General features: G+C 49.2%; 1 protein-coding gene across 15 annotated transcripts in view; it reads right to left on the bottom strand.

Annotated features, from left to right (window-relative positions):
- Nucleotides 1–1456: 1456 nt before the first annotated feature.
- Ttll5 (tubulin tyrosine ligase like 5) overlaps nucleotides 1457–12151 on the bottom strand; it is a 253130-nt gene continuing 242435 nt past the window's right edge. For all 15 annotated transcript variants that reach the window (XM_028876403.2, XM_028876308.2, XM_028876334.2 and 12 more), the window contains one exon: nucleotides 1457–2075. In XM_028876403.2, coding sequence (XP_028732236.1) covers nucleotides 2060–2075 — 16 coding nt within the window. In that variant the 3' untranslated portion in view covers nucleotides 1457–2059. The remainder of the gene's footprint in view (nucleotides 2076–12151) is intronic.

The following is a 12151-nucleotide window of genomic DNA, read 5'->3' as shown; positions in this document are numbered from 1 at the left end:
TTAGGCTACAGACCCAGAGGTGTGCTCCCACTGGGACAGGCTCCAGGCTGCCTCCATAAACTACCTTTGGGGGAGCAGTGCACGGCACCAGACTCAGGTGCTTTCCAGCATCACTAAGAAGGTGGGAAATAATCCTTCTGTCCCCTTCACCCTGCCTCCCAGGGTCCTGCTACCAAGGCAACTAGATGCGCTTCCCGACACTACCTCAAAGAACACACTATGATTCGGAATGTTTTCATGTCAGTAACACTGCTCATGTCAAGTAACACGTACAAACACATGTGAGGTCTACAGTCCAGTCTTCCTTTTCCATGGCTGCTCACAAGCACCAGGGCCATGTAGCCACTGTCTTCAAAAGCACACACTTGTTTTGAGGAGAGCGGCAAGATTGGACACCACACCTCTGTTGGAGGAGGAAGGCTAGAACAGCCCATCTGGTTTAGAGCCAAGCTCAGCACCCAAAAGGATGACCCGGAAGCACTATGGCGAGGCAAGACTGGAGTCTGGCTTCAGCCTCTGATGGGCAGAGAGGAGGTAGCTTGAGGATTTGTTCTGATCGGGTGCCTAGGGCAACTCCAATCGCTGCAGCTGTTCTGAAAGTTGTAACCCTAAGCTCATGGCCTCTCGTTCCTTTTTGCAAGACTAGTATGTGGAGACCTCCCAGACCCTTTCTCCAACTCTACACATCAGAGAGGGACTATGGAGGAGTCAGACTTTATTGCCTTACCAACTCGGCTCAAGTGGGCAGTTCAGATGATCCCGTGACTTCGGGGAAACCCCCTCTCTCTCCTGCTCTTCAGAGTCCTCACCCTCTGCTGTACCTGACCTAATCCATGCACTCAAAGAAAGCAATGTCCCCTTTTCTGTCTTCCCCACTCCCCGCTTCTCTTCAGTTTGTTGGGACAAGGTCTCAGGACTCTTGTCTTCCAGGCTGGTACTGAACTCACTACACAACCCAGCCCAGCCTGGTATCTCACTCATGGCAATCCCCCTGCCTCCCTCATGCTGGGATGGCAGGCAGGAGCCACCACACAGGACCCATCTGTCTTCTTGGGTGTCATTTTTTGGTCTGGACTTCAACACTGTCTATGGGGGTTTTCTTGAAAGCCCAGACCCTCAGCAGATTGGAGGAAAGTCCTGTGGAGGGGGCAAGCAATGTGCTGCCGTCACCCCGAGGAACTCTGGGGAGAGGCTGGGCGCAACTGCGCACATTCACACCTTCCCGCAGGACCCCAGTGAGTAAGCCTGCTACAGGACGAGCCAGCTCCCGGGTGGGAGTTGGTTGATCTGGGAACTAGCCTGCTGCTCCCACCTGCTCAAAGTTTCTCGACAGCTCTCATTCTAAAACGAAAACGGAAAAACTGTCCAGCAGTCAAATATGAAATGAAATGACATGTTAGCCCTGATTGTGAATATTGATGGATGGGAAATTAGTGAATGGGGAAAAAAAAAAAAGGAAAGAAAAATCGAATTACTTTATTAATCTTAGAAGTCAGTAATTCCAAAAGGCGCCTGCCTGTGTACCATGGCAGCCGCCTCCTTGCTTCCCCTGGGGAGCCGGTGCTGGTGGCTCCCCTCCCCCACACTCTCGGAAAAGGGAAGGCTCAAGTCTGGTGGATGGTGTTGGGACCTCACGCTCGTATAAAAGAAAATAAACTTAATATTTCAATCTGGAAAAGAAGCGAAAGCCAGATGCAAATAGCCAAAGAGCCTCTTTTATATCATCTGGGAGCAGCAGCAGGAGAGACAGAGAGGGCCTAGCGGGGTGGGAGGGGACGGGCAGAGGAAGGCACACTCTGACAGGCCAGGGCGCATCAGGCGAGAGTCCCCACTGCCGAGTTCCATCCAAACCCGGGGGATCTGTTTCCCTGTTGTCCTGGTAAAAGTCTGGTTGGGCTGATGGCAACTATCTACTGCCACTTCTGCTTGAAGGCCTTGGGGACTATGAGGCAGTAAAAAAATACTATGGGCCCCTGGCAGCACCGTGGAGGCTTAGCCTCTGACCGGCTCCCAGGAGCACTCAACGCGTTCTTCTTCCGTCCAATTCTCGGTTCATCTGTCAGTGCGAGTGGGATCTGGAAGAGAGAATGTCAAGTTCAGTGACTGAGGGCGTTCCTAAGTCACAGCGGCAGCGTCTGAACAACAAAGAAGGGCAGTCTCCAACAAAGGACGCTCACCCTAGAGCACACAGCCCTTCAATCCTCTGCTCAAAGCTCTTTCTCCGGCAAAGACATTTATTCTTGTTGACTTACTACCCTGTAGAAACACTGGGTCTTGCTGTGTAGCCCAGGCTGGCTCTGAACTCCTAGGCTCAAGTGTATGCTGCTGCAGTCTCTTGAGTAGCTGGAACCACAAGGAAGCCGCTATGCCCAGAAGTGTGAGCATTTTCATTCCTCCTCACTACGCCTAGTGATAGCCTTTGGTAGTCCCAGCTACACAGGACGCTGATGCAGGAGGATCACTCCAGCCCAGGAGTTAAAGACAGCCTAGGCAAGAGTAGAATAACCCCCCCCCCCATTCAGAACAAACACCCTCATGTTTCTAAATAGAGGACACTAAAAGTGTTCGCCTTTTCAGAGCTCAGGGTCAGCCTCGGCGTGTTTGAACTGTGCCTTTGAGATCTGAAGCTCGGTGTGTCTCACAGTGCTCTGCCTTGTGCCCACCCCCGTCCTCACCTCAGCCCCCCTTACATACTCTTCACTCAGCTTCGGGAAAAGTCCTCATCAGGTAACCAGCTGGACACCCACAGTTCTTTCCCAGTGGCTTTTAGTTTAACATAGGATTGATTACAGTCATTTCTTTTTCAAAGACCCATTATTAGTTATGGTTGTGGGGCAGGGCTATGAGCACACGTCCAGAGACATCAGACTCCCCTGGAGTGGGTGTTATAGAGTTATGGGCAGTTGTGAGCCACCTGACAGGAGTGGTGGGAACCCGAGGTGGATCCCTGGCACTGCAAAAATGAACGAACGAACGAACGAGTGAATAAATTACTCAAATGATCAGCAGAAAGTTCTTCATGATGATCTTCCTATCGTTCGCTTAATCTCCAAGGCATGCAGAATGCTGTTATCCATTCTTCTGGAGAGTGATTGTTTTCCTGTGTATGTGAGCGTATGTTCAGGTGCAGACAGGGGAGGTCACCCTCAGCTGGCTTCCTCCTTGGCTGTCTGGTTTTTTGAGACGGGAATCCTGCTCTCTGGCAGCTTTGTCTTTAGCATCCTGAGGGAGGCTGACGTCCTTGCCACAGGACGGGCATCTTCCATCAGTGTGAGACACTGTCGGTCACTACTTTCTCAGACAGAGTCCCTTTCCTGCTCCCTTTCCAGAATTCCACTTACACATCTAAGGGGCCTTCTCAATTGGCTTTCCAGCTCTCTCTTTCCTTCTTTGGTTCTGTATTCCAGATAATTTCTCTGAACACACACTTCTGAGCTCATTAAGTCCCTGTCAGCTGGGTCTAACCTGCCACCCACTGAGGTTAAATTCAAATCTGAACATGACATTTAGTTCCTTTGAAAATGTGCTTGTCACAGTTCTGACCTACTGTTTTTACTCATTTCTTTTTATTCCCTCTCATCTCTCTGGCCATGAAAACATTCATTTTGCATCACTTGGTGATTTCAGTTTCTTAGTCCCTGAAGATGCGGCGTCTTTGTCGGCCCTTTGCTCACAGTGCCGGTTCCTGGTCCGTTCTGTTATTTTGAATTGTGACCTTTCATTTCCTAGCGTTTTACCTGTGGGGATTATTTGAGGGTTGGGTTAAAGATTCCTCTAGGGCCAGCAAGATGGCTCAGTGAGTAGAGGCACTTGTGGCCAGGCTGACACGCTGAGCCGGACCGCTGGGGTCCACACAGCGGGAGAGAACCAGCTCTTGCCGGCTGTCCTTTGAAGTCCCATGCTCTGCTGCTCTCCTCCTCCGCTTTGGTTCAAGTCCTGACCTAGACATTCTTTCTTTTAGTTTGTTAAACTGCGTATCTGGGGGTGATACAACTCATACTCCAGGACATGGAGTTACATCTCACCACATGGTTTCCCAGTCAACAAGAAGCATAATCTCAAAGCACACGTGGAACTGCCCCTCAACGAACCCTGAATGTACCTGTTCACTACATTATATCCATAAACCCGGCTTTCCTTCAGCCCGCTTTCCTGTTTGCGCCCGGCTTGTGTTTATGGCCACACAGAACGATTTGCCGTGTGAGCACTACGAGGACTCCCCCGACAGAGCACTTCGAGGCAGGAGCAGGCTCCGGTTCTCGCCCTCCAGGAGGCACAGTGCCTGGATGGGCTCTGGAAAGTGATCCCAGTTGTGTCTTTTGTTTCTGGCCTCAGCCTGGATGTCCCCAGAGAGGGTGGGACTCCCGGTACAATCCACGTCTAGCCTCCTGCTCTTGGAAGTGCAGAGGCCATGTCTTAAAAGTTTGCCCACCACCCTGGCACTGTCTTATGCATCCCAGGCTGCCTTGAACTTGTTATATAGCCAAGCAGAGGATGACCTTACATTTTTGACCCTCGGCCTGTACCTCCCAAAAAATGGGATTAGAGGTACATACCACCATGCCTATTTTATGAGGTGCTGTGTTTTTTTTTTGTTCATTTTTTAATGATCTAAATGCAAAGACCTTTATCTGTTAGGTTAGTCCCTAAGGCTTTTCCAAACGGTCAAAGCGGCTGTGGTAGTCTCTTCTGGCATCATTCAAGTTTGATGAGAAGGGAAGTGAATTAATCCATTTATTTATATCCTGACTGACATTAGCAGATAGGGACAGCTGGAGAGAGAGCCGTGCTCTGCCCCTCACCTTCCCGGGCACTGTTCCAGCGTGCAGGAATGAACAACACGGGCACCAGAACATCAGATCCGTGTCATGAAACCCTGCCTGGGCAACGCAGCTGCAAGGCTTAGCTCAGGGCTAAGTCAGCCGGGGGGAACGGGAAGGCAGCCTGGGGCACGGGCAGCCGAGCAGCACAGCCCGAGCCGGCCAGAGCCTCCCGGAACCCCTTTTAATTGTGAATGAACAATGAAGGCACTTGGTCTAAGCCACAGATGTCAACACCAACATCAGCTCCAAGATGTTCTATTTGCAAATATGTGGGTAATTTTTAGTATAAAGCTATTCAAAGGATTCTACTGTGATTGTTTTTTATACAATAAGCCTTTTTATTTTGAGACAAAGTCTGCCTGGCTGGCCTTGAACTCTTGATCCTGTTTCTACCTCTCTGTGTCACTATCACAGATGTGCGCCCCTGAACCAGGCTAATTCTTCGTCTAGGAAAAACGCAGACATTTTTAAAAACATATTTGACTCTTACTAACCTATAGTTGTAGTTTTCTGATTGTGAGTCATTTTGTTAATAGAATAGTTAACAGGTAAATGTACTGATAAGATAGCATCATGGAACAGAAAGAATGTTCCAATGTGGCTCAGTGGGACATTTCTTCCTGTCACTGCACATAGACAGTGATATCCAGAGGGAAGGCCACGTTACATGTGCAACAGCCTTTTATTTTATTTTTGGCATACAGATATTTAATATCTACCCTTTTATGAAAATTTAAAAATTGCACAGCTGACCTAAATTAAACTTCTTGGGCTCTAATTCCGTGACGTGACTGTTGTGCCAGTTTAGAAGCACAATCTACCTAAGTATATCTGATTATTTCTGTCTAGATATACAAATTTAGATTTGGAGCTGGGTGTGGTGGCGCAGGCCTTTAATTTCAGCACTTGGGAGGCAGAGGCTGGTGGATCTCTGAGTTTCAGGCCAGCCAGGGCTGAGCAATGAAACCCTGTTTCAAGAATAATTGTAAAATAATCATTAATTACTTTATGAAAAGCTTCTGGTCCCCTTACAGGCCATCCTGGAGACAGAGAGGGGTGAGCAGAATCATGGCCTTTAATCTGACTGCAACTTCTTTTCATGTGCATATTCATATGTCACAGTCATGTGCAGGTCAGGGGTCAGCCTGAGGGGTCAGCACCTTCCTCCTGCCCTGTGGGGCCTGGTGACTGAACTCAGGTCATCGAGCTTGGTGGCAAGTGCCTTTATCCATTGGGCCATTTCAAAAGTGAGCCCCAAATCTCAATTTGCTATTTACGACTCTTGCAACTTTGGGCTTTAATGATATTTGACTTGTTTTCAGCTCACTGTAGTGAATCTTCAGTGGGCTTTAAGAAAGGAGTTTATAGAGCTTTGAGTCCAAAAGGACGGACTGACTGCCATCAGCAGGGATTCTGTCTACTCTAGAACAGTGACTTCCGTTTGTAAAAACCTAGCTCTAGATCTTCCTGTATGAGATAACACTGTTGAGTCACAGAGGGCACTGGGCATAACTGTGCTGGAAATCAGAAAAGCAGGGTTTCAACTGCCTGAGGAAGGTCGGAAGCAAACAGAGATCTCGGCCTAGGTCAATATAGAGACCTTTAAACTGCCTTAGGACTGCGGTGTACAGTTAAAAATGGTCATGGAACACACATGTCCTGACTTCAATGAAGCCCAGTACTTTATCATGCATGGCCCCTGGTGTTTTTCTCTCTATTGCATTTTCTTCCACTGGGGTTGGGGGGCAGTTGAGGGTTGGGACCCTGAGCGTACTACTAACTGTTAGGGCATTTCTTCCTGATAAGGCAAACAAAAGCCGAATTCAAATAACGTCTATGATGCTACTGACTAGTTCTCATGAACCTAAATTTGACCTACTAATTGGTTCAATGACCCATTACTGCTAGGTCATGACTCATAGTTTAAAAGTTACTGTTGTGAACTCGGGCATGGTGATCCATGCCTGTAATCCCAGGACTTGGGAGGCTATGATGCATGGATTACCCTGAGCTCACCCTGAGCTCTACGCCAGCCTGGGCTACATAGGGAGTTCAAGAGGAGCCTTAACTACGTGGTGAAACTGCCTCAAACAACAACAAGAAAACAACCAACCAAACCAAAATACAAAATCAAATACAAAGTCAAAAAAACAAACCACCATTTCTCCTGAGTGAATCATCAAATTCTTTAATGGTTTTGAGGCAGCTGAGAGGGTGGTGTTCTATCCCAATGCTGCTGAGGGAGAGAGCATGTGCTAAAGACACTGAGTTCCCAGGCACCAGAGGGGCAGAACTCATGATGCGAGCATCACTGAAGACTTGGCCTTCAGCGACCCCAGGCCATCACTCCGGGCAGCTGGGATGTGCAGGAATAAACGTAGACAAACCACAGTCTCTGTGCTTACATTCCTCCTCTGTGCTGTGGACATAACTTGACGAACATCAGTGGTTACTACATGACAGCGTTCTGAACGTTCAAGAGGGTTCTATGGAGCATGAGTCACAAGGAAATGATCTAAACAAAAGTGTACTCCCAGACAATTAAAAAAGGCACCTGTCCTGGCATCTAAGCTCAACAGCCACTGCCATGCCATGCATTTTTGGGGTCTAAAATACCCGGATGTCTTTTCCTCGGGGCTTTGTCAGCCCTGGACTCTGTGCTGGTCGGCATCACACTCTTTCCTTGGGAGTTTATCACCCACAGCTTTAATGTAAGGATGATGCTGAATGATACCCCAGGCCACAACTGCCCCATCATTCACAAAGCTGATGCTGCCAGGGCACAAGTCACAGCTCAGTTAACACAGTTGAATTGAAAAGCACTGTCAGGGAGGTCACAGTCATCAGAAGGGTGTCTGGGAGCAACCCCTCACTCACGCTCCTGTAAGCCACCCTAATTAAACTCACTGGGTCCCCCCCCATCACACCACAAAAAAGGATGGAAGCAGAGGGTCCACTAGTTGAGAAGAAGGAGACCAGTGGGAACACAGATGGTGTAAGAGCTAATGGGGAGTGAATATGATCAAAATACACCATGTATACATATGAAAATGCCATAATGAACTCCAGCAGTATGCACAAGGGGCCCCCTAGGAAACGAAAGCGTTGAAGGTGGGAGAAACAGTCCTCTTGGGTACTGTTGGTGGAAATGTAAAGTGGTATAGTCTCTCTGGACAACAGTATGGACAGGTCCTCAAAAAACGTAAAATAGAATTACCAAGTGATCCAGTAATCCCACTCCTGTGTATAGCTACAGAAGAAACCAACACAGAGACCGAAGTTAACTGTATGGCTACTCACAGCAGCTCCAAACACAACAGCCCAAAGGGGGCAGCAACCCAAGTGTCCACTGCTGGATGAACGGACGACAGACAGACGAAACGTGCGTGGCATGTTCACACGACGGAGTACTATTCAACCTTAAACCGGAAGGAGACTCTGACGCACATTGCAGCCCAGATGAACCCAAAGAACAGTATACTGAGTGGAATAAGCCAGTCACGAGAGGTCAAAAATACCTACGTTCCCACTTACACGAGATACCACGTAGTGAAAGCCACGGGGACAGAAAGCAGAATGGCGGACTCAGTGCAAAGTGTCATTTAACGGGTAGAGAGCTGCCGCACTGTGAGACAAAGTCTGCAGATGGCTGGTGGTGCCAGTCCAGCAACGTGCCTGGCACCACTGTACTGGGTACCGAACACAGGCAAAGCATATTTGGCTCCGGGCATATCATGAAGTGCTTATTGCTTGTATTATCTCCCCTAAAACCTGTATATGTACAGACTTCAAGGAGTCAGAAATGCAACAGAGGAGCTTTACTGTCTGGTCCAAGGCCCCTCTCTTTTGCTTATGGTTTTAGCCCCTTTGGGGAAGTGCCCCCTCCCCTCCCTTGATGTCAACTAGGTTATTCTGGCCAGGCTGGAAGTAGTGGTTCCATACTCCCTGGATCACAAAAGCTGGCAAGGGAGTCGCACTTGGCCCAAGTCCACATGCCTTGACCACAGCACATGTTTCAAGAGGTGGCCTCGCCAGGTAAGCCAAGCCTTCAGTGTTGCCTTGAAGGATGCTTCTACTTCGGTAGGAAGAGCAAAACTCCTGTACTTGGTCCCTCGGCTGTAAAGAACAAGGCTGGAGCTGCTCGGCCCCATCCGTCCCCCCACCATGATGTTTCCACACAGACAGAGCCACAGACAGCCAGAAAGAGGGAGGGGAATGAAGTCGTGACAGGGACAAAAAAGGATGAAGGTGGGAGAGAGCAAGAGGCAGAGGGCGATGGAGAAAGGGGACCCCCACGTGCTTAGTTCTAGGGTCCTGTGATGATCTGGATGTGAAATGTCCTCACAGGCCCCTCGCTGGTGGTGCTGTTATAGGAGGTTCTGGAACTGTTAGGAAGTGGGTCACGGGCAAAGGGCGGGTGGGCCTTGCCGTTCATAAGCTGGCCCTGCTCGCGGCCCACGGGGATGTGAGGAGTCTCCAGCCACGCTCCTGCCAGCATGGGCTCCACCACATCTTCCCCACCACAAAGGGCTGTGCCCTCTCAACCGGGAACCAAAACACCCCGCGGCTCTCTCACCCCGTCCCGTCAGCAATGCTGCAGTAATGAGGAAGGGAACTAATACAGACATTAGAAGAACTCGCCGTCGACACAGACAGACCAAACTCCTCTCATGGGGATTTTGAGTCAACAAAATGTATTCTAGACGCCACTAGTGGAGATCCAGACACCAGGATGGTCTGAGTGAAGGCAAAAGCCAAAATCCAGAAGACGCATAAACCAGTGAGCATGACGAGGACCACACAGAGAGCCAAAGGGAGAACCGCCCCGAGCACCCCGCCCCCAGAAAACGGCCATTCTAGTCTTCGCTGGAACCCGTGCCATCTGGTAGAAAATTCATCTTGGGATTAATCTTTGAAAATTATTTGGGGGCTAGAGAGACGGTACAGTGGTCAAGAGCACTTGTTGCTCTGGCAGAGAACCCAGGTTTGGGCCCCAGGACTCACGTGCAGTTTACGATCACCATGACGCCAGTTCTAGGGGACTTGATGCCCTCTTCTGAATTCTACAGACACCAGGCACATGTGTGGTGCACATACATACAGACAGGCAAAATACTCAAATTCACATAAAATATTTACAAATTTAAAAAATTATGTATATAGATTTTAAATTCAAGTTACCGTAATAGCCTTTGAACTCACGTTCAACAACGTGAACTTCATTCAGGAGATTAATCTGGGTTCAAAGTAACTTGAATTTCATTCTTCCAGAGTTTTTCCTTTTTTTTTTTTTTTTGTGCATGAAGTATGTGCGCATGCGGGGAGTATCCTGTAAGCATGCTGGTGTGTTCCCATGCATGCACATGCAGGTATCAGAAGAGGGCATCAGGCCCTGTCTGCTGTCACTGTTCGTTCACCTTAATTCTCTGGAGGCACGTCTCTCATTGCACCCAGAGCTTGCCGTTTGGGCTAGGTTGGCATCTGCCTATCTCTGCTTACCCAGTAGTGGGGTGACAGGCATGTGTAGCCAAGCCTGGTTCGGTTACTGCCTGCCAAGGGGTCAAACGCAGGTAAAGGCAAGTGCTCTTACCCACTGAGTCATATCCCTGGCCTCCAGGCCTTCCTTTAAAAAAAAAAAAGGTATTTAAAACTGAGCCATGCATGGGTAAAAACAAACTAAACAATCAAACTAAACTCACGCAGGGGTCTGAGACGGCTCGCTGGGTAAAGAAGCTTGCCACCAAGCCTGACGACCCGAGCCCCATCTTTGATTCTATGTGGTAGAAGGAGAAAACTTGACTCCTGTAAGAGGAATTGCTCAACAGTCTTATTAATAGAAAACCTGGAGCCAGATATTTTGGTGAAAACCGAGAGATCAGAGGGATAGAACAAGCCACCGCCAACCTCACCTTACCAACTCCTCAGCCTCCAGAGAGAGCTACTTCCTGTATGCCCACACCTATATACCTTGCTGTGCCTGCCCTCTTACTTCACCCAGCTACATCACTTCTTTTCTCCCAGCTCTATCACTTCCTGTCTGTCTGTAAAGACCTCCAAACCTCTATGGTCAACTAGTGCTGGGATTAAAGGCGTGTGCCACCGTGTCTGGCTCTGTTCCCAGTGCGGTCTTGAACACACAGAGATCCGGACGAATTTCTGCCTCCCGAATTCTAGGATTAAGGACATGTGCTACTATTGCCTGACCTCTATGTTTAACATAGTGGCTGGCTTCTTCCTCTGATCCCCAGATGAGCTTTATTGGGGTGCACAAATAAAATATCACCACCGACTCCCACAAACTGCCCAGAAACATGTGTGTGAGTGTGTGCGCACACACGAAATGGATACATGTGATTTAAAAACCAACTGAAGAAAGATCCAAGGTTCAAGGGTCTCTTCTACCCTGTGCTCCGGGGCTTCCAGGTCACGGGCAGGCAGCAGTCTGGTCCTGACCTGTGGCCACACGTGTGCCGGTCTCACGACAGCCGACACACAAACAGGCACACGGCCTACACTGGGCTTTTCAGCTGTCTTCCGTTCTTACTCAGCAACAGACCTCAGAGACGGGCCCTGACCCACAGAAACGGGCCCTGACCCACAGAACATCTAGGTCAACCGCACGCCTTAGGGAGTCCGTATGCAAATCTCCAGACATCGTTGGTTCCTCGGGTCTTTGTAAGGAAAAGTAAAATGGCCCATAGGATCAGTCTGTCACTCTGTCATCCTGCATCCAGGAGAGAAGAGGAAACAGCTTCTCCCTCCCTGACAACCAAGGCCCACCCAGGAGAGGCCATGGCTGGCTGGAGCTTAACAAGGGAGATGCTGTTTCTCAGGACACTCTGAAAGGGAAAGGGAGGATGCCCGCACCCCCATTTTAGTGTCCCTTAAGACTATGGGAAAAATAATCTCCACTGGGAACGGTGACAGCTCTGCCACACGGATGCTGACGCTTGGACAAGCACGAGGCAGCCACATTGACAATGTTACTAATTTTAGAGGCTACAGCCAATGGGAACCCGTGTCTTTGCTGGGGCATCAGATGTCATCAGAGGCTATAGCCAATGGGAACCCGTGTCTTTGCTGGGGCATCAGATGTCATCAGAGGCTACAGCCAATGGGAACCCGTGTCTTTGCTGGGGCATCAGATGTCAGCTTGCTATCACTAGGCAGATATGCTCCAGATCCTCTGAACTAAAGCCGGGCTTCACCACTCGCCAACCCTTCCCCTGCAAACCTCTTCCTGGAAGTTCCTAAAGGCTCCAGGACATGTCTGCTACTTTATGTTTATCACCCAAACTAATCCACCCAGCCCCTTAGTCATTTTTATT

The sequence above is a fragment of the Peromyscus leucopus genome, chromosome 14 (assembly GCF_004664715.2).
Source record: "Peromyscus leucopus breed LL Stock chromosome 14, UCI_PerLeu_2.1, whole genome shotgun sequence".
Taxonomy (NCBI): domain Eukaryota; kingdom Metazoa; phylum Chordata; class Mammalia; order Rodentia; family Cricetidae; genus Peromyscus; species Peromyscus leucopus.
The sequence above is the reverse complement of the archived record's forward strand: the minus strand, read 5'-3'. Positions and strand labels throughout refer to the sequence as shown.